Source organism: Mus musculus, chromosome 2 (assembly GCF_000001635.26).
Source record: "Mus musculus strain C57BL/6J chromosome 2, GRCm38.p6 C57BL/6J".
NCBI classification, from domain to species: domain Eukaryota; kingdom Metazoa; phylum Chordata; class Mammalia; order Rodentia; family Muridae; genus Mus; species Mus musculus.
Window position 1 is genome coordinate 105,694,722 of NC_000068.7, and position 23,112 is coordinate 105,717,833.

At 40.9% G+C, this 23,112-nt stretch overlaps 2 protein-coding genes across 9 annotated transcripts in view; one reads left to right on the forward strand and one right to left on the reverse strand.

Annotated features, from left to right (window-relative positions):
• The window catches only part of Pax6 (paired box 6), a 29,515-nt gene extending 25,826 nt beyond the window's left edge, over positions 1–3,689 (forward strand). For all 8 annotated transcript variants that reach the window (NM_001244198.2, NM_001244201.2, NM_001244200.2 and 5 more), the window contains 2 exons: positions 585–735; positions 1,549–3,689. In NM_001244198.2, coding sequence (NP_001231127.1) covers positions 585–735; positions 1,549–1,634 — 237 coding nt within the window. In that variant the 3' untranslated portion in view covers positions 1,635–3,689. The remainder of the gene's footprint in view (positions 1–584; positions 736–1,548) is intronic.
• The window catches only part of Elp4 (elongator acetyltransferase complex subunit 4), a 207,245-nt gene continuing 186,731 nt past the window's right edge, over positions 2,599–23,112 (reverse strand). The window contains exon 10 of the mRNA NM_023876.4: positions 2,599–8,140. Within this exon, the coding sequence (NP_076365.2) occupies positions 8,009–8,140 (132 nt within the window). The 3' untranslated portion in view covers positions 2,599–8,008. The remainder of the gene's footprint in view (positions 8,141–23,112) is intronic.

Sequence of the window (23,112 nt, forward strand, 5' to 3'; positions counted from 1 at the left end):
AGATAGCAATACAATTTTATGGATGAGACTCAAGCAGGGGTTTTGAGTCAGTTAGGAAGTCACAGTTGATTCTCAGGTTGTGTTTAAGTTATATTCACTGACATTTCTAACCTCTTCAATCTGATCTCATTATGGTTGTGGTTTTTTTTAATTTTTTATTTTATTTATTTATTTTTTATTAAATCTCTAATCCTTCAAGTCCAGTCCAGCACTGAACTGTTCCCAAGGTCCCTACATCAAACATTCCAGAGAGTCCTACTATTGCTCTATTGAACTATGGAATTTGGTGATCAGAGCATTCCACAATAGATCCAAGTTTGTAGATGGAGGATATCTTTCATGATAGTAACTCTAGCAGAGGTAAAAGTCAGCACAGACTGCCAAAACTGGACATTTGTTTGCGGTTTACTGTGTTTCAGAAATTTAGTACACAGCATGCTCTGGTGGTGGCCAATGAATTCTAGGACATTCCAAAGAGACATCAGTAATGACCAAGCGTGCTGGCAAGCCCTGGAGAAGAGGGTAGCCTGGGATGTAGTTGTCTGGTGGTTCCAGTAATCACAGGCTTTTCTTTCTTCTGGCAGCCCCCAGTCCCCAGTCAGACCTCCTCATACTCGTGCATGCTGCCCACCAGCCCGTCAGTGAATGGGCGGAGTTATGATACCTACACCCCTCCGCACATGCAAACACACATGAACAGTCAGCCCATGGGCACCTCGGGGACCACTTCAACAGGTGAGCTCTCTGCAGCTGTGTAGAGGCATCTACTGGGCCTCTTTGACCAGCTGATCTTTCACACTGTGTTTCCTATTGTCTTGAAGAGAAACTTCTGACCTTGCATTCAGGACTGTGTTGAATATTTTACTACTCTTGTCTTGAAAGAAAACAGACTGAATAGGGAAATTCAGTTAAGTTAGCGCGTTGACAGCATATAGACAAATCATCGCTTATGGTGGTAAATGTGATCACAGAGACAGAGTATGGAGACAAGAACCCAAATCACGTTTTCAGATGATATCTTAGTCAGAGCTGGACAGTGAGGGTCCACTGAACTTTGATGTGATGGGTACTTTTTAGAAGGCGTTCACATCTTCTAGCTTCTTGATGCCAGCTGAGGAGTGGAGAAGTTAGGTCTGGTTTTTCCACCCAGCCCCATTTTGGCTTCTGAGGATGTAGCATGTTAGTCTTCCAGAGATGGTTGCACTAAAAAACTTCCAAACATTGGGTATCATGAGGTACTTGCAAACATAGCCTCGAGTTTCAAAAGGTCTGCTTTTCTTTCTAATTGTTGAAAGTTTTCTTTCTTTCTTTCTTTCTTTCTTTCTTTCTTTCTTTCTTTCTTTCTTTCTTTCTTTCTTTCTTTCTTTTTTATAAAGTAAAAACCATATTATGAAGTGTTAGGAATTTTAGAAGGTCTGTGTGTTCATGCTGTGTTCTATCGTAGAATCTACCTATGCGGATGGTGTTTGAATTTTAGAAAGTCTGTGTGTTCGCGCCGTGTTCTATTGTAGAATGTACCTATGCAGCTGTTATTGTATTCATTTATAGGACTCATTTCACCTGGAGTGTCAGTTCCCGTCCAAGTTCCCGGGAGTGAACCTGACATGTCTCAGTACTGGCCTCGATTACAGTAAAGAGAGAAGGAGAGAGCATGTGATCGAGAGAGGAAATTGTGTTCACTCTGCCAATGACTATGTGGACACAGCAGTTGGGTATTCAGGAAAGAAAGAGAAATGGCGGTTAGAAGCACTTCACTTTGTAACTGTCCTGAACTGGAGCCCGGGAATGGACTAGAACCAAGGACCTTTGCGTACAGAAGGCACGGTATCAGTTGGAACAAATCTTCATTTTGGTATCCAAACTTTTATTCATTTTGGTGTATTATTTGTAAATGGGCATTGGTATGTTATAATGAAGAAAAGAACAACACAGGCTGTTGGATCGCGGATCTGTGTTGCTCATGTGGTTGTTTAAAGGAAACCATGATCGACAAGATTTGCCATGGATTTAAGAGTTTTATCAAGATATATCAAATACTTCTCCCCATCTGTTCATAGTTTATGGACTGATGTTCCAAGTTTGTATCATTCCTTTGCATATAATTGAACCTGGGACAACACACACTAGATATATGTAAAAACTATCTGTTGGTTTTCCAAAGGTTGTTAACAGATGAAGTTTATGTGCAAAAAAGGGTAAGATATGAATTCAAGGAGAAGTTGATAGCTAAAAGGTAGAGTGTGTCTTCGATATAATACAATTTGTTTTATGTCAAAATGTAAGTATTTGTCTTCCCTAGAAATCCTCAGAATGATTTCTATAATAAAGTTAATTTCATTTATATTTGACAAGAATACTCTATAGATGTTTTATACACATTTTCATGCAATCATTTGTTTCTTTCTTGGCCAGCAAAAGTTAATTGTTCTTAGATATAGCTGTATTACTGTTCACAGTCCAATCATTTTGTGCATCTAGAATTCATTCCTAATCAATTAAAAGTGCTTGCAAGAGTTTTAAACCTAAGTGTTTTGCAGTTGTTCACAAATACATATCAAAATTAACCATTGTTGATTGTAAAAAAAAAACCATGCCAAAGCCTTTGTATTTTCTTTATTACACTATTTTCTTTTTAACCTTATAGTGTGGTGTTACAAATTTTGTTCCCACATTAGGTTAATGTCCTAAATCAATGGTTACTTTCATATATTCCATTTTACAACCTGATGGTCCTCAAAGAAATAATTTTTACAGATATCAGAAGTTGGTAATGTATTGTAAAAAAACCTAAAACAAAACACAGCTAGCTGTATGTAGGTCTGCATCCCACAATGTGTACAGAAAATAGTAATATTTCAAATTTATCTATTTATTTGATTTTAAAGCTCAAAGTGTAGAAGTAATTAAAAAAATGCAACAAGGGATTCACTAGGAATTGTTTTGAATTAGAGCTGGCATTTTTAACCTGGGCAACCAATCCCCACAATGATTCCACTACAGTCATATTCAAAGGTTGAGTTCTTAAACAAGATCCTCTGACAGCTGTTGCCAATCTCAGATAACCCTTCTTGCTGTCCTGTCTCCCCACTCTTTGCATAAGAGGCATCGGCTCCCATTGAACCCCTCCAGCTGCTCCCATGTGTGTCTTGCTTTCGGTGCTGTGGTGGGTGGTTGGAGGGTGGAGGGGATGTTGCATGTCAAGGAATAATGAGCACAGACACACTAAGAGACAACAACAAAGCGGACTGTGACTGGCCGGTGGGAGTTAAAGGCCTTCAGTCATTGGCAGCTTAAGCCAAACATTCCCAAATCTATGAAGCAGGGCCCATTGTTGGTCAGTTGTCATTTGCGAAGAAGCACAGATCTGATCATGTTTAAAGTGGCAGCATGCAGGGCAGGAGTGCCTGAGCCCAAGCAATGGAGAGAAAAAAAAGGAAGCTTTTGTTGGTTAGAAAAAGGCCTGCCTGCTATTTTCTGCCTGTTCTGTGCAACACTTAAGTCACATAGACACATTTTCTTCAGCGAGCTTGAGAGAGAGAAACTCTGGGGTCCTGGCCACCTAGATTAAAAATACAAGGAGACTCATCCTAGGGGGAAGGCACTTCACTGACTCCCAACTCTGAGGATTTTTGGTTTTGTAAATCGCAAAAGGCAAATGATCAGAAATAAATTGATTGGAGGATTTCAACATAACCTTGCAGTTCGACATCTATGTGGTACTTCTGAACAGATCATTGAGATCCATTTTATTCTAGTGGAGTTGCTTCATGTCCGGAGATAGCATCCTAACTGGATTGCAGTGTGTGTGTGTGTGTGTGTGTGTGTGTGTGTGCGTATGCATGTGTGTGTGTGCGTGCATGCACAGTTGTTGTCCATGTCAGCCCACACTGCCTGCTGGCACATATCCTCTGTTGGTACAAATCACCCTTGCAGACACTTCCACCTCCTGATATTTTGCAGCCTCCCGTTCCCTGAGGGACAAGTGTTGAGGGAACTGTCAGAGAAGAGCTGTGTTGTAGCCTCTGCTGGCTGGTTTACTTATTCCTTGAAAAAAAAAGAGAGCAGTTTTCAACTGGCTGTGATTTGGGCTGGTGTCAGGCATCCTGTGCTGGCCCATGGCCCTGCTGAATAGAGCACACAGACAGAAAGGCACAGGGCATTCTGGGTGCAAGACCTGGGAGTGACATGAAAGCTGAGGATATGGATGTGTGCAGTCTGAGACATATACAAGTCATCAGAGGGTCCAGGCTGCCAGAGTGCAGTGGGACAGTCTGGTATATCCCAAAGGAAGGAAGCTCAGATGCGGGTGTCTCTGGTTCAGCAAGATGAGCTTTGCCTTCTTCCCACATGCACCCTAGAGAGATGAGCTGTCTATATCCCAGGCTGTGTCATCCCAGTATCTGGGAGTTGTGATTCCCAGTGGTCATTTTCATTTGTTTATTTACTGACAGTTATATTTATAGATTTGTCAATAGAAAATCTGTAGGGATATTTTAGGGTCATTTTCCAGGACAAAGACCAAATTTTATGACATCTTGGTGCATACAGATTACATTTTATCACTGACTGAGAGACATTGGGTGAACAGAATTACAGGTGAATCACTCTAGGGCAGTGGTCTGTCAGCTTTCCCAATGCTGTGACTCTTTAATAGAGTTCCTCATGTTGGGGTGACCCCAATCATAAAATTACCGCATTGCTACTTCATAACTGCAATCTTGCTACTATTATGAACTGCAATGCAAACATCTGATATGCAGGAACGACCCCTGTGAAAGGCTGTTTCGATTTTAAGAGGTCATGACTTATAGGTTGAGAACGCTGCTTTAGGTGAAAATAATTTTGCCATGCGCTGTTATGAAACTGTGAGGATTTCCTCTCCTCCAAAGCTACACCTCGAGACGACTTTTATCTGGTGAACAACCGGCTTCTCCACACTGCTCACATCATCTCCTCTTTCTACTTAAAGGAAACATCCTAGGCAGGCTTCTCAGAACTCTGTCTAGAGCGTTAGCGTTCAGCCTCGTCCTGTGAATGTCTGCCATCACAGAAGGCACCGAGCATTTTTATTCTTTGTGCTCTGGGCCTTAATGTTATCCAGAAGATCTTTTTGTCTCTATGTTTGGTTAACTGATGCCAAATATACATTATTCTGTTTTTTAGTAACTTTTTTTTTGTCACAGATGACTAAACTGCTCATTTTTCAAAATCAAAGTGTAAATCTTTTGCTTAATTCGGACCCTATTGATGGTGACTATCTTTGGACATAATAACATGAGATCTTGGAGGTGACATTAATAATGGGCTTAAGCGATGGTTTGCCCCACATGCCCTTGCTGTAAGTGTATGTATATGTTCCAGTCATTAAAATAAAAAGACAGAGAATAGAAGAATCGCCTTTACTTTACAAGCTTCTTCCTGGGGAAGTGCTAACGAATAAGTAAAAAAGCTGAGAAAAGTGATCTTGTCTCGTGGCTATTAAAATCTGATGGTCTCAGATCCATATACCTTGTTAACCTAGAGTGGTCAAAATCTTTACCCATGTTAAGGAAAGGCAGATCTAGCAGAGGAATGAATCACTTCACAGGGCCTCAGGCTTCATGCACTGCGATGCTGATACAAAGACAGTTCAGTTACTCTGACAGTGTTATTAAGTATTTATACTCAAGACAAGTTAAAAACTATGAATAGAGTGTACATTTCATAATATATTAGAAGGACATGTGCTTGTGTGTGTGTGTTAGCATTTTGAAGGCCAATATTTTCATGTAGGAAGTTGTGCAGTATTAGAGAACAAAAATTTCCAAATAAAGGAAAACATATTTTTAGACTGGGTTTTTGTCAGAGGACAAAAAAAAAAATAAAATATGCCATACATCTATTTCCAATAGCAGTGTCTTTTTGTTGTCATTATTATTTTTAGTAGTAGCAGTATTAAAATATGCTGACTGAGTCTGAAAAATAAAGCAGTAAATGTAGTATTTTTGGAAAGTCCAGGTACTGTATTTATTTAAAATGTGGGTTTATTAACTTTGAAAAGTTTAATCTCTATTTAAACTGAGGGTTCAAATATGTTCACTCAATTTCAAGGGAATTTAGCTATTTGCAAAGCACATAACTACTAGTAGTCAATTGTTAATTTTTTAGATATAGGAATCAAGAAAGAAACCAATGACTCATTAGATATTTTAGAATAATTTACACACCTGATGGCCTCACACTTCCTTTTCAGAGCTAACTGCCAAGAAATTGTGCTGTTGTGTGTTTGTGTAAAATGAATCACAACAGGGTAAGAGAAAGGTTAGTTATTAAAACAATCAAGCATTCACTTCAGTTTATTCACAACCCATTAGAGGACAGCAGGACTTCCTGGGTACCTCTGCAACAAGACTTAAAATTTATAGAGGAAATCAATTTTTGAGGTTGTTTTAAATATTAAAAGTACCCTTCTTTAATACAAAAGTCCTTTAATTTTAACTGACAGATCAATTCTAAAACTTTATTTTGAAAAGAAAATGGGGAAGAATTTGTCTTGAGAATTTAAAGAGATTAAAAAAAATAAACCAGACATTCTAAAAAAAAAAAAAAATCAACCTGATTTTTTAGTGCTAATGAGTCCTGGTGACAAAATAGTTGTCTTTTTGATTTTATCACAAAAAATAAACTGGTAGTGACAGGATATGATGGAGAGATTTGACATCCTGGCAAATCACTGTCATTGATTCAATTATTCTAATTCTGAATGAGAACTGTATACAGTGCGTGTTTATGCTACACTGGGCTTTTTTTTTAAAGTGACTGACATTCATCATATTGGTGAGACAGTTTTAAAAACCTAGTCTTTGTTTTCGACAATGTTGTCAAGAGAAAATAGAGTATAATTTGTGGTATATTAAAAGGAAACTGCTTAAAATGCTAGTTAAAGGTGCTTTAAAATATTCTAATTTATTTGAAAATTCAATTTCTACCAAAAGATGTTAAATATCTTTTAAAAAAACTGGAGTTCTTAAACACACACAAGTGGCTTTCTGGCTTCCACTGTTTATCTATGGCTTGTCAAACCCTTCAAGACTATGGACCCATGACCCCAAAGCCCAGTGTTTTTCAGGAAAACCTGCTCCATATGCTGTGTCCCCGAGACATTTTGCATGGTCAGATATCATTTACAGGCTCAGCCAGTGCTCCTGGTTAACAAAGGCACAATGGAAGTCTGAGTGTGTCTCAGTTACTTACGTTGTCTTAGACCTAGATTATATAACTTGCTCACCAGGCTTCAGTACACATCTCTAGGACCCCGGCATTAGTGGAGCTGCCAGCTTGAATTTTGTCTGTTGACACAATGTTACAGTGCTGACGTCAATTACCCAGAACTTCAGAGTCTTCCTGCCTGCTTCCCATCAAGTCCTGGATGTATTGTCTAATGTGCTGGGTAATGCAGACTGAATCACCACATATGATTTTTGTCTTCACCATTTTCAACAATGGGATGCACAAATGCTAACTCTTTCAAATACTAGCAAACAAAATATTCTTTGAAAAAAAGTCTTGGTAGTGATTTTTTCAAAAACAAAGTCATCTGAAATGTATTCACACACAACTTGAATTCAATGTTCTACACTCTATGGGGTGTGCCATGCCTGTTACCATAAGACACAAGTCACCATCATCCCATTGCTATAGTCCACTTGAACTAATGACAACTCTAAGGCAAACTGTATTTTGGGGATTTTTTGGGTGTTTATTTAAAAAGTAATTAGTATTTTAAAAAAAAACCCACAGCAGCTAAATGTCAAATGGCAGTATTTCTGCCATATTATGTTTGTACAAAAGTCAGTAGAAAAAAATAAATCATGAAACAACTCAAACTTAAGGATGGTGGCTCCACTTTGTGACCTTGTATTTCTCAAAGTCTGGAGGGTCAGATCATTAAGACAAATGTTTACATGAACTACTAGCAGTCCTAATCAGAGTGTCAGATAACTTCGCACTCGGTGACTACGGAGGGTCCCTAGAAGTCCAGGTGCTTCTTGCCTTCGGCCATGGAGCTACAGCCTGCACCCAGCCGCGCGGTGGATGCTGCCAGATCCTGTTTGCTTGAACGGCCCACTGTGTCTGACAAGTCTGGAGGCAAATGCAGTCGCTGGGGTACATGGTGAGAGAAGAAAAAGAAGAAAAAAAATTAATTTTGCTTTCCCGCACACTCAGAATACAATATTATGCTCTGTTGATCAGCATTTAGTCTTGCATATGAAATCTCTGCTAAAACAATTCCTCCGACGGAGCCCATTACCATCACATTCCCTTCTTACTAGGGTTTTACAAATTACAGCAACTGTTAGAAACTGGACAAAGATTCTCAGTGGAATGTCTTCAGAGTCCCAAACTAAATCCATTAAGATTTTTCTTTCTTAGGAATGAAAACATGCAAATGTACAAATTAAAAAATATCATACAATTATAGCAGGTTTTTTTTTTTTTCTGGTTCTGTTTCTGCCAGGGTCCTAAATGCTTTTTAATTAACTGTAGCTTTTCAGGAATGGTGGATTCCCACAGACCCTTGCTTCTCTGTGTGTCTAAGCTGACCTAATGATTCAATTTCATTACTATACTTTTCTAGGAATGTGTATTGTTCACAGCAGTACTGGCACAGTGAGGACAATAGTGCTGTACTGCAGTGCTTTTCCTATGCACAGGTGAGCTGGCCATAGCATCTACTACAGGTCTGTCTTGTGTACAACATTGGAATGGACTTTCAAACCTGTACTTTGGGCTTTGAATATCCCCTAGATCCAACCTTGCTTAGGCAGAGCCACCCCACAGCTGAACTGCAGACATTTCTGTGATTAGGAAGAGACACACATATTTTTAAAAGACTGCTTTTGTTTGGAAAGGAATATAAGCCATGGTTGGTGGTGACCACTGTTAATCCTAGTACTTGGTAGGCAGAGAGAGGTGGATCTCTGAGTTCTAGACCAGCTTGGTCTACAAAGCTAGTTTTAGAACAGCCAGGGCTACACAGAGAAACCTTGTACCTTCTCCACCCCCACCCTGCAAACAAGGAGAAAGGAATATGAAATTATTTTAATTCAGTTCTCTGTCTCTCACTCTCTCACACACAGAAACCCAAATTTAGTTGGGAGGTAGAGGTAGGCAGATCGCTGTTGGCCTTATTTACAAAGTAAATTCCAAACTAGCCAGGGCTACATAGTAAGACCCTGTCCCTGCCCCCACCCCTCAATCCAAATTTAAGGAAGAAGGAGTTGACTTCCCAGATCAAACACATAGAATTTAAAAAAAAAATCATTGTTACTCTCTATTTAATATAGTAAATCATCCATTCACAAGGCATTTCTATTGTATTAGGTATTATCATAATCTAGCTACAGATGATTTAAAGTCTATAGGAGGATAGGTGTAGTTACAGGAAAATACTATGCCATATAAGAGGGACTTTGGTATCCGTAGATTTTAGAATATGTAGGGGTTATAGAACTACTCCTTGATGGTGACAAAGGATGACTCTCTCTGTTGTGTGAGGCACAAAAAGGAGGGCAGTACCACTGATATGACAGGATAGGGTTCTCTCATAGGCAACCTAGCCGAGACCTTCATTTGGAAATCTCTCTTCAATGGGGGAAAAAAAAGCTAGGACTGTTTTTTGTCAAAATGTTTGCTCACAAGCATATGTTCCTGCTAGATGCTTCCCTGATGAAAGGCCTCCTTGTTGTCATGTAAACACAAGCTGTATGTAAATAATCAAAATATTTAGAAACATTTAAGGTAATTTATGAAAAGGTTCTTCCTTGAATTGTTTGTTTCAAATATGAATGCATTTCAGACGGCAAACACTGCTGTACCGATAGATGCATGGTCAGCAAAGATGTCAGGTGAGAGAAGGGGGTGTGGAAACCTGGGGTGTTAACACAGAGCTGTCCATTTCATCCACAGCACACAGCCTGTCAATCATTAAGCAACTGTTTGTTTCTAGAATCTCAGATGAGACTTATTTGTTCCCAAATGATTCTTTCAGTTCTTTGTACTCTGTTTGTTACATAGAAGATTTCAAGCAGAAATGAAAGAAAGCAAGACAGGCCCAACAGTCTCCGGGAAAGCACAGCTCCTGGGTCTGAGGCTACAAGTGTCTGTGGAAGAACATACCACTGTCCAGAGAAGAAGCAGGAGGGAATGAGACTTTTAATTGTATCTGTGTTTTACTGTAAGAGCTCACAGTCACTGGTGGCGACCACAGAAAAAAAGGAGCAGCAGACATGCATGGTTGGAATGATTTGAAACTTAAGAGTTACAACGCTTGTTTCTAATGCTGGAACCTATCAAATGGTATGTAGTAACCTTATGGAATGGACTCAACAAACAATCTATAAGGTGGTTCCACAAGGTGGTTTCCTTATAACTTACTTATATAAAGAAGGCAACTGCAAAAATCACCCTCATAGTGAACTCTTCAGGTTTCTGATCCAAGAAAGGCAGGCAGAGGAGAAAGCTTTATAGAGATGGGTCCTGAGTAAGGGACCTAAATGATGGCCTCAGTTCTGACAAGGAGAATGGGATTTGCACAATGGCAGGAGCAATATTATGTAGGTAGGGTGTGTTTGGAGCAGTCTGTATGGAAAATCTAAGCAGGAAAGCAAGTGTAGTCTATCCAGGACAAACAGATAAAACACAACTATTTGCTTAGTGACTGCCTAAGCACTTCTCTTTCTACCTACCTCTTCTCTTCCCTTCCCCCACCCCCTCTCGCTCCCTCCCTCCTAACTTGCCTCCCTCCTCTCCTAGGCGATGAGTGTGAGCCAATTGGCTGAATGCCCATCTTTGGAAAAAAGTGACATATGACATGCTTGGAAATCTTTTGGATTGAATGGCTTTGAAGAAAAGTCAAATACTCATGTGCTACTTCTGATCAGAAAGACTTGGGTTAATATGAGTAACCAATCCTGGCCAAACACTTTCCTATACAGCTGCTTATATTCTTGAAGGCCCAAAAGTGGGCTAGGCAATGTGTGTGTGTGTGTGTGTGTGTGTGTGTCTTGCGCCTTGCTTTGCTGGCTTCTTGAATGTGGTCACCCTGAGATGTAGACTCGGGAGCAGAATGTTGTGTTCATTCTTTCCAAGCCTCCCCTGGGTGTGTACCACATCAGTGTGATATGAAGCCAGGAAGAAAGGAGTTCAGGCTCTGGCCTTGCCAGCTGTGTCAAGAAGCTCTCCTCTGAGGCTTCCAAAGCCTGCACACATTTGACACGAAAATGCTCAGGTGCCTCTGCATCCCAGACCTGTCTTCTGAACAAGTGTACTGCATGGTGACCTTCTCATGATAAACTGCTAGGCTGTAGCATAAACTTTTAGATGTTGAGATTTAATTGAATAAATTTAAATAAAAAACAGGCCAAAATACAACTGAATAGGATGAATGCATGAAATATTCTCAGCATTATAAACCCAAATCCAAGGATTCATCTGTCTCTTTATAGCTGGGGACCTGAGCAAAGGCAAAAGGAAAAACGGAGCTTTTATCCTGCACTGAAGATTTGTTCCACCGGATTTTGTTTCCTCAGGTTCGGAGAGGGAAGGACTGTGCAAATGAGACAGGGGATGATATTTGGATGCTGGAAGCCTGGTTTTTCTCTTAGTACCATGTATATATATTATGGGTAGAGATGTGGGAAAGGAAAGACCTCTCATGATTCCCACAGGAGGCTGGGGAATGTGCAGGGATGGATCCGATGCAATCAGTGGATTCCTTTCTCTACTATGCATGGAAGGAGACAGTGCACTAAAACACTCAGGAGCTTTTGCTAAAGGTGTCTGCACTCCACAGGAATTCCACAGGAAGCCCAGGCTAGAAGCAAGCAGCAGACATGACCGCTCTTTGGGCCAGGGCTTCCCCAGGAAGGCAGGACTTTACAGTTCTTCTACAAGGCCTACCTCTCCTTTGTGCTGGGCTTAGCCAGTATGTATTTATCCCTTCTGGTCAGCATCTTACTGACCCTAGAGACACATAGACAGGAACTTCCTGGCTCAGTGGCTCCCTTCCTGATCCTGTCTCTCCCGGACTCCCAGACCCGTGCTCAGCATACATAGTCCTCAGACAGAAGGGTCAAGATGATGAATGAAGATTACATCTGGATTTGAGATAAACTGAAGGTAAATACCCACTAAAGTAAGACTAATCAATTTATATGTTTCATATTTGCTAAGAGAAAACCAGCAGGCAATGTGTGTTTCCTGAAAACAGTTGACAGAGTCCATTTAACCCTTAGCAGATGGGCAGAGGTTCTTTCACAAACTTTTTGTATTCCCTGGAAAGCCAGTTTGTGTTGCTCAGAACTACAAAACATTAATCTTTGAGAATGATTTCCAGTACATTTAATTTTCTTTTAAATATAACAAATTTGAGTGAAGACTGGTATATACCTGATATGTTCTGTGTTGTCTCCCTAACTGAAAATCTGCCACTCTGCCCTGTCAGAGACAAAGCAGAAGCCATGTTGCAAGAGCACTGGGCATGGAGGTGGAGTGACTGTGGATCCCACCTCTGTCTGTCACTTTCAGGGTGATCTTTGATAAGCCACAGTGTGCTTATCCGTATGAAGGAACGACTGTGTCCCCACAAGATGGCCATGGAGACCAAATGCCATGCACAGGTACTTTATGAACTATAACGTACTCTACTAACACAGTTAAACTTCTTTCTCTTAAAAAATAGGCTGTAGGAGACTCAGAAAAATATATGTAGTGTAACGTGATAAAAACAAGTGAGTTTAGTAGGGCAAAGAGGTGAATTTACAAGTAGAACTCACTGTAGATAACTGGCAGCAACTCAGTTGCTGAGGTTCAGGAAGTAAGCCAGAACTTCAGTACTAGTGAGCATTAACGTCACTGAAGCTCTGTACATAAACACAAAGGAGCTGCACCCACAATTCCTTGATTGGCATTTGGGCCAGAGCATGGCTGTATTTAAAAGATATGATGGTTTGAATGAGAAATGTTACCTATAGTCTTAGGCATTAATATTTGATTCCCAGTTGGTGGTGCTCTTTGGGGAGGCTTAGATGGTACAGCCTTGCTGGAGGAACTTTGTCTCTGGAAGCAGGCGTTGAAAGCAAATGCCTTACATACTAGTTTGCCCTGTGTTTTGTGCTTGCCTCTCTAGCTGCCATGCCTGTAGTTTGTTGCCCAGTGTCCCTGCCATCATGGATGTACTCTAACACTCTGGAACTGCAAATCCAACTAAACTCTTACATAAGTTGCCTTGGCTACGGTGTTTGACCACAGCAACAGAAGAGTAAGCAACACAGAAATCAATTCAAAGGAGCCTGATATAGCTGTCTCCTGAGAGGCTCTGCCGGTGCCTGACAAATACAGAAGTGGATGCTCACAGTCATCCATTGGACAGAGCACAGGGTCCCCAATGAAGGAGCTAGAGAAAGTACCCAAGGAGCTGAAGGCTTTGCAGCCCCATAGAAAAAAAACAACAATCTGAACTTACCAGAGCTCCCTGGGACTAAACCACCAATCAAAGAAAACACATGGTGGAACTTGTGGCTCTAGCTGTATATGTAGCAGAGGATGGCCTAGTTGGTCATCAATGGGAGGAGAGGCCCTTGGTCCTGTGAAGGTTCTATGCCCCAGTATAGGAGAATGCCAGGTCCAGGAAGCAGGAGTGGGTGGGTTGGGGAGCTGGAGGAGGGGGTTGGGGATAGGGGATTTTCAGGGGAAACTAGGAAAGGGGATAACATTTGAAATGTAAATAAAGAAAATATCTAATAAAAAATGAAAAAATGAGACAATATCCACATCATCTTAAAAGCCTGTCTTTTGCAAGTCTTTACTGCTCACAAAATGGCTAATAAAGGAAATGTCAGAATATGAAGCTCCTCCACTTGGGGTCATTTTTCCCTATTCACAAAAAGGGGAGGAAACATGAACAAAAAGCATCCATCCCACACCCCTGCAGAGTCTTCGGATGTGCCGTGCCTTCATGTACAGAAAGCTTGTTGGCTTTGTAATCATACTCTGTGATGCAGTGAATTTGGGCTAAGGAGCCACAACAGAAACATTCCTGTCCTACGCTTGAAAAAGTAGAAATGTTACTGCTTACAACTGCCTATAATCCCAGGTCCAGATGATCTGATGCTTCTGGCCTCTTCAGGCATCTGCATTCGTACACACACACACACACACACACACACACACACACACACACACACAACAAAATAGTAAAAGTATATATATATATATATATATATGTATATTTTCCAAAGATTGAAGTGCATTCGTTCTCCATTTTACTTCATGAGCAGGCAATGTTGAGCACAAAGGATAGGTCTGCTTTCTAAATAAGGGGATCCACTTCTGGCTCCAAGATTGATGCTGAGTGGAGAAAAATGGTGGCCAAAAAAACAGGACCTGGAAGTTGGCCATGTCACTTTTACTCACAGCCTAAACTTAAACATGACAGACTGAGCTGCAAAAGAGGCTTTTTGTTTAAAGGTAGGTAAAAATATGTACCAAGTTTATTATTATCAAGGAAGAACATATGTATATGGAGAGCCAAGCCCATTGGGAGTCAACTGGCACTATGCCACGGTTACAGGAAAGGCTGCATAACAAAGCCGTCAGCATCTAGGAGTACACAGTTGTAGTGAACCACAGCTCACTGCTTGGGGTTGCAGTTTAGTTTCTGACCAAGGAAACACTCATGTGGTGCCCCTAGGAGCCTAGAATGTAGGAGGGTAAAGCAGTGTTCTCTTGTTCTAGCTTGTAGAGAGATTTCTCTTTCCGCAGCAGAGAGTCGACTTTCCTAACAGAGGCAAAGGGAAAAGGAGGCAGCAGGCTTGAGACACTTGTCATTATTACAAGGTTTCAGACTGTCGTTTCAGCTAGTAAAAATGTCACTGTTTTATGTTTTAATATAATGATTATTCGGTGTAGGGTTTGGTAATGTGTGGGGTGTGTGCGTGTGAGTGTGAGCATGGTATAGCCAAAGTAGGATACTACGTGTCTTCCTCTTTGACTCTTCACCCTTTTCACCTTTCTCGCTGAACTAGGAACTGCCAATCTGGCTGGTGGGCTGGCCGGCCAGCAAGCTTCGGGACCTACCTGTTTCTGTTACCTAATGCTGAAGTACAGCACAAGCAGCCATGCTTGGCAACTGAACTCAGGTCTTCACGTTCCTAAGGCAAGTGCTCTTACCCACTGATCCACCTCTCCAACCTCTAATTATTACACGTTTACATTTACATTATTATAACATTATATTGCAAGCATTCTACACTCAATTAAAACACTACAGTGTGGCACACTTCTGCTCAATTTTTCATGAACTGTACACAGCTCATATACAGCCTGGCGAGAGGAAACAAAGCCAGCACAGTGCACCCGCCTTCTTTTCTTTTTCGACTTGCAGAGTTCATTTGCTCGTGGCTAGGTACTTCTGGAAAATATTCTGCCACACGTGGTGAGGTTTTTGGTTTATATGTTTATTTTCTTAAGGTCCAATTCCTTCTCAGGGTTTAAAATTAAAATACTTTCAATTGGTGTCATATTTTTATTCTATTCTTTGAATTAAGAAATTCATTTGGTTTTGGTTTTTCTTGATTGATCTGAAAGTTAGACAACATCTCAGAGCTGGAACACTGAACATTGGCTGCCCATTGAAAAATGCTCAGGTGTGCAATTATTTTGACCGTCAATTATAACTGACAGTATTGTCTTGTCTCCAAATCTGCTTTCACCTCTCTGAAAGCAGACTGTGAAGAACTTACTTGTCTAAACAGAAGTGTGATTTGTGAAAAGGCATGTGTCTGTGGCAGAGATTGCTGGTTTACTCCCAATATCTATTCTCTTTAGAAAGTAAAAGAATCCCTGAATACTAGAAGGTCACATGGCCTCCCTGAATCAAGGCGACATTTCCCAGCTTCCCTTGCTCACAGATGAGGTTGAGTGACTGCATATTGGTCACGGCATCTTAGACCATGACTAAGTGCCATGGTTAATGTTAGAATGAGGTCTTTTTTTTTTTTTTTCCCAGGGAGTAGGCCCTGTCACCTTCCCTCTTAGAATGGCTAGTAAACATTACCGAGAGTGCCCATCTGCATCTCCTTTGGCCAGACTCTTTCCATGGACTGGATAATTAGGGGTAATGCAGTATGCATCTAAAATCTCTATCAGTCTCATAGTTGATGATGACATATGCCTATAATCCCAAGACTCTGGAGGTAGAAGCAAGAAGACCAGGAGTTTTAGGCCATCCTTGGCTACAAACAGAATTGGATTACATGAGACTCTATCTGTTCTCCTCCCAGAAAAGGTAAAACCAAACCAAACCAAACTACACCCCCCCAAAAGAAAGCTAACCCTCCTGTATCTTTCTTTGTTGAATTTGTTCTAGGGGCATGGAAACTCTGAATCCCTGTGATCCATGGAGGAGCTAGAGAAAGTACCCAAGGAGCTAAAGGGATCTGCAACCCTATAGGTGGAACAACATTATGAACTAACCAGTACCCCGGAGCTCTTGACTCTAGCTGCATATGTATCAGAAGATGGCCTAGTCGGCCATCACTGGAAAGAGAGGCCCATTGGACACGCAAACTTTATATGCCCCAGTACAGGGGAACGCCAGGGCCAAAAAGGGGGAGTGGGTGGGTAGGGGGGGGGGAGGGTATGGGTGACTTTTGGGATAGCATTAGAAATGTAAATGAGGAAAATACCATAAAAAATATTAAAAAAAAAGAAACTCTGGATCCCATGTCCAGATGGCTACAAAGCCTATACAATTCCTGTTTCCAGGCTGTCCACTCACGAATGCACTGTGCTGACTGTGTGCGCACTTTGAAGCTCCTGGTGTGGCTGTTAGTGGTCACTATGAACATTATGGATGTGCACGATGCTTGTGTACAAATACAGAAGTGGTTCCGTTTATAGAAGAGAAAGGAGGTAGCCTGTAGAGCAACTTTCTCTGTCTCATGTTCTCAAGGAGAACTCTTATCCTAAATTCCAAGAAAAGTATATTTGTGAAAGGAAGAAGAAACACATTTAATGGCTTGACAACCTTAGAATGTTCCAGTATAGTTATGCTGTGCTTTTTTTTCAGTCTTGCTCTAGGCTCTGCAAGTGTTCAGGACATACCTAACTTCCTTCTTTTCAAGGTGGTGAAGCAGCTATCCTGGTCATAAGTTGGAAGCTGTGTGCTGAGGAGAACAAAGCAAAGGACAGAACGAATCTAGGATCGTCTGGTCACCAAAGGAGCTTCGGTCACCCAACTGGGTCTATGTGAGAGATACAGACTTCTGTATTAACCAAGACATCGACACTCAATCACTGTAACAATAGTCTAACCTCCACCCAATTAATACTACAGATCTTGGCAAATGACACATGAAATATTCAAGTTCTATGATATACATATGCTTTGATTTAGTGGTTGGAAGATGGGCAGGAAGGTCAATGATCTCAGATTGTGAGTGTTGGTCTTATCATATCTGAGGCAAACATTATATCCAGGTGAGGGGTGCTAACTTCTCAATCAAGCTTACTATTTCATGTGGTTTCAAGGTAGTCACATATAAAATAAAAGAGATCATAGAAAACAAGATTGAAGTCATAGAGCAGGTACTTGGTATTCACTCAAAACTGTCTTCTGATGTTCCCTCCTCATAGCAGGGGCTGGACGGAAGTGGATGAGGTTCCTCCAACTCTATGTATCTGTGTACTAGGTTTGAATGTGGAAGAGAAGCAGGAGCAGTTTTCTTGCTGTGTTAACTACTGCAATTGGCAGGCACTGACGCAGAGATGATTGTTCTGGCATCAGCATTCAGTGAATAGACATTGGCTTCCTAAACATCAAGAAGTCTTTGAAGAAGTGGAGTTTGGACCAATGTTTAAGTGTCCAGCTAGCTGCTTCCTGAGGGTCAAGAAGCAGTTGCAGTGGAAAGTGGGGCTTTCCCAAGGTGGATAGCTGGGTATCCAGTCAGTAGCTTCAGTGGTATCTCCCAGATTCTACCCTCACATCCTCCTGGAGTCTATTTTGGTGGCAATGCCCCCAATGTTCTGTCATAGATTTTCTTTCTGCATAAAATGTGGTGGTGTCTGTTTCTTGCAGAGAAACCCTAGAGCTACATGCAGACAAGCACTTTGGTTGGGATAATTTATACAAGGAACTTAGGGGAAGCAAATGGCCTGGGAACCTTCTATGGCAGTAGGTTCCTAATGCTGCAACTCTTTGGTACAGTTCCTCATGTTGTGGTGACCCCACAACCTTAAACTTACTTTTGTTGCTGCTTCATAACCGTAACTTTGCTATGGTTATGAAAGTAAATACCTATGTTTTTCTGGTGGACTCAGGCAACCTCTATGGAAGGGTAGTTCTACCCCAAAGGGGTCATGACACAGAGGTGGAAAAACATTGCTCTAAGGCCTTGAGAGAATTGTATTGTCAAAGAAACCACAAACCTGGTCAGAAGCCTAGAGTTCAACCTCCAAAGCCCCACTGGTCCTCAAACTTCAAAGGGCATATCTTTCAACAGCAACTTCATGTAACCATATTTGATAATGGCCACAGGAGTGACTTCTTAAAGGGAAAGGGAATAATAGATGAGAAAGAACCCTTCCCTCTATCTCTCTGTTCTTTTCAGGGTCTTATGTATCCCAGGTGAGGTCTAAGCTTGGTATGTAGCAGAGGATGACCTTGAACTTGTGGTCCTCCTGCTTTTCTCTCCTGAACATTGGTATTACAGTATTTCCCACCATAACCACTTCAAAAAAACAAAAAACATAAAACAAAAACCCCCCAAAACCCCAACTAGATTCTGAAGGATTGAACCCAGAGCTTTTACACACTAAGGCTTTGTACTAGCCTAGCAATATCCTAAGACTCAAGGAATATTTTTCTACAAACTGCCAAAGAATAGAATTTTTGAATTTTTTTAGCTGGAGGGATTGTTTACCTATCCCCGATAAGGGAATAGGATATTCATGGAAGAATATGAGCATGATCTTGGGTTCCAAAGGACTGTTATATTTGCTAGAGACTGATAATTGCCTGCCAACATCTATTCTCCCTTTTCCTTTAGTACAGAGATCTTGAATACCAGGTCATTAGGACTAACAGCTTCATTTTCCAGGCTTCCCTTGCAGCTAGTTTATGGACCATGTAACCAAATTCAAGACAATGAGAGAGCAGGAGTGATGTCACAACCTTAAAACACTGTAAAGAACTGAACTCTGACAGTCTGACTTCAGTATCCATACTTTTATTCTCTATGTGTCAGACTATCTAAACATTAGAGACATCGAGCAAAATAGGCATAATCTCTGTTTTCATGGAACTCACCCCAGAAGTCTAGGGGAGGTGTATAGTTCTACAGTCAAAGAATGAAAGCATAAAAGAACAGGAAATGTGGGGCATGTGGACATAGAGGGGTGTTCGAAAGGAAATGAAGCATTATGACACGGTCCTGGCTGCAGGTACCACTTTAATTGGTTAAGACCTTCCTCAAGAGCACATTTGTGCTAAGATCTTAATTTCGAGAAGGGGGTTAAGACCCAGGTGATGAGAATAAAGTTGAAAAGTTGTGAGGCAGGATTAAGCTTGGCATGTTTGAAGGGGACAAAGATCCCAGCTTTTCTGTAGTGTTAGACAAGTGAGCAAATGGTTATTTAGCGTGGCTTGCGGGAGGTGGCAGACCTGGTAGGGCTTGTAAATGATGAGAATTGATTTGGGTTTAATTCTAAAGGGCAAGGGCTATTACAGAAGTGATAGAAACATTTTTCTATGGCTATTGATTATTTTCTTACTAAGTCATATGTAGAAATTTTCAATAATGGAAAACAACAGTTACTGTTTTAAGCATTTGTATTTTATGAAAGACGTTTTTAGAAAATGTAGGAAGGTTTTGTTTTGATTCAGAAGAAACACTCCAGCAACTTTCCAGGGAAAGTGATGCAAGTGTCTTTCCCTGCCCCCACCCCTTCCTCAATTATCAGGCACTGGACACACAGGGCAGAGAGAGTGTACAGATTCCCAGGGTGTGCAGGGACACAGGGAGAAGAACTGCAGAGCCTGTGCCACTATCACAGGCAAAGGAAGAAAGCAGGGGATCATGATTGCCACTATGACAAGTATCCAAGGGTACTTTAACCAGGACGTCCCTTTTCTGGTTGAGATGAATGAGAAAAAAAAATTTAGGAGTAGTATTTTAGGGACTACCCATCAAGGTATCTTAAGGATAGTAAGATGGCTTAAGGGGAAAAACTTCTGAGTGCTAAACTTAAAGAATTATTTTAGAAATAACTCAATCTGTTAATCACACGAGAATACCTTTGCATCCCATTTCTTTCTTCCTATATAGCTTATGATATGGATGCTGCACCAGTGGTAGCAAAGGCAATTTGTCACTACAATTCAAAGTAGTGCTTGTTCCTTGTCATAATCTGAAACTGTACTCAGTGAACTGCTAATGCATAAAATAAGTGTTTGTATCCAGATCCATTCTGAAATATTAGGAGTTTTTAGGTGCAGCAGACCCATGATACAATTCAGGGGCTGGCAAAGGCAAGACTAACTGACCCTTAGCTATGGACTAGACTCCTAAGGTATGAAAAGGCAGAAACTAGACGTTTGCAATCAGATAGCTTTACAGATAGCTTAGGGAAGCATGTCACTGCGAGCCCACTAGCTAACTTCCAGAGCTGGCAACTCTGGAGGAGAACTCAGCCCAGAAATGTGGCAAGCATACATTTTTATACCCTGGACAGCATACCCAGGAACATGCGTTGGTCTCCTTTTGGCTGCAAGCAAATGACTCCCGAGAGCATAATGGCCAGAGTGTTTCTCTGTATAATGCCTGTAGTGTATGCCGAGCACCATTCTCCAAGGCCCCGAGATGGTGGATGAAGTGCTCAGTGGCAGTGGCGACGTAAAACACCCTGACAGCTCTAAATCTCCCAACTACTCTCCAGTTACTTTGAGATCCCCATATTTAAGGGTCTGCTGGTTCCTGGGTATGAAGAAAGAATTTTTAATGGGGCCAAATGTAGGTATTTACAAGGGGGAATTGTGGGTTTTTTTTTTTTTATTTTTTTATTAGGAGCTGCCTTATGTTCAAGAGTTGTATTTACTTTGTCAAGCTGGCCAGAATTAGAAAATCCCCATTGCTAGGCAGCCTAGAGTGCACATGAAGTATTTCTGGGCATTCAGAACTGAAGCATGTGCTGCCCAAAGGCAGGTTTCATTACAGTGTGTTATTTAGTTCTCTTTCGTCTCTCCCTACTCCCACACCCCGACACAGGAGCACTTCTGTAACAGGGAATCTTGGTTACTTTATGCTGTAACATATTTACATGATTGAAACTCAACAATCAACACATCTGTGAAGCCTGAGGGACAGGCACACTTTAATGGTTTCTTGAAGCAAGCTGATTTCCTGGAGCTCTTAATCTTTATTCTGTCCTGCATGCATGAACAAGCTCTCTTCTACTGTAGGTATTTGACACAGTCTACCTGGTATGAATGTGAATGAAAAGAAAATAACAGAAAATTAATTTTATGTTTTATCTTTGCCAAACCATTCCTGATTTTTTCACCAGTTCAATGTGCATTGCAGACTGGGCTGTTATTTCTGTCACATTGTGTTAGATTTCATACAAATGTAGCTAGGTAGTAGTAGGTTTTTGGTTTGACAAGATGAAATGTGGCTTGCTGTATATTGATTGGACAAAAACAGGCCACAATGAACGGAGAGTATCTATTACAGCAAGGGTTTCCTTACTTTTCTTGGGCAGACAAGTCACACCCTTTCAGGTGGTGAGCACTTCAACTCAACTAACAGCCAGGTGATGCTAGGGGTGCTGTCTGATTCATGCTGTTGTATGCATTCTGAGTATTACACGTGTATTGCCATGGTCTCAGTAAAATTTAGAAAAGAACTGATATGAAGCCCTCTGAAGTGAGAACTTCCACTTCCTATTTGAGTTCAGAAAGCTTGCTAATCCTGGAAACCCCAACTGAACTTGTATAAATGGATCTGGTCTCACATCTGCCGTTTACATGAACTCCCTCCTATAGCCAGCCTTCCTTCTCTCTCAGTTTGGAGTGGAGATTGAGAACACACTGGGTGGGCAGAGAGAGTCAGCACCTTCTCCACATGCCTTGGGGCAGTGATGTGGCAGCTGAAGACTCAGCACTCTGACTAAGGGACACAGACACAGAGAGGGACACAGCTCCAAAGAGGAACTCTTTGCTGAGATGACTTCACATGTAAGAGCATGCAATGTGCAAGTCAGTCTCAGATTGAAAGGCTCTCCATAAATAATATAAAATAAAGGAAACACAGCAAGTAAAAAGGAACACCATGAAAAACACACAAAAGAACAAAATATCTGTGAGAATACAGATACATGATTGGCTGGCTACTTTTCCGTTTTTCTTTTAATTTGTTTGGCTTAATCAAAATGCATGCTTCTATAGAAATGCTAACAGGAGCTAGGGTTACTGTCCACATGGGTAATTTACAAGTAAGTTCTCATAGAGATGATTTTCTGTTCTTTAAAAACTCATTTGCTTTTACATGTGGAGGATTTTTACCCCCTACTACTTAACTTTACCATTGAGCTAAATCTGTTTACAAGGGCTCTGAAAGAGCCTCAAAATGTAGATCTGACTTGCTACACCACTTGGCTAAATCCTGTCTCAGGTTTCCACCTCAGCAAGAAGAGGCACTCTGGTCAAGTGGGAGCTCTGCACTTCCTCGGCATCGCTTGTCTCCAGGAAGGCTGAGGCCTTTTGCTATTTGTGACATTACACTCTAAAACTGCAAAGGGAAGGGAGGGGGTTTGTAACTGTTCCTTAAGATTAGAGTCTAAGCTTTAAAGATTTAAATAAAAAGTTGTACACTTTTATTCTATAAACATAATTATTAGTATTATAAAAATTCTTGGTATAGTCAAAGCAAAGGAAAAAATTATTTGAGGGGAGGAAATGATCAAATAGTTTCTAAAGCTTTACACTGACAAATTTTAAACAAATGATAAAAAATAAAACTGTATCAAGTATTAGCATTTTCTTGTTTTTCATTATAATACCTTATTCATAAAGGG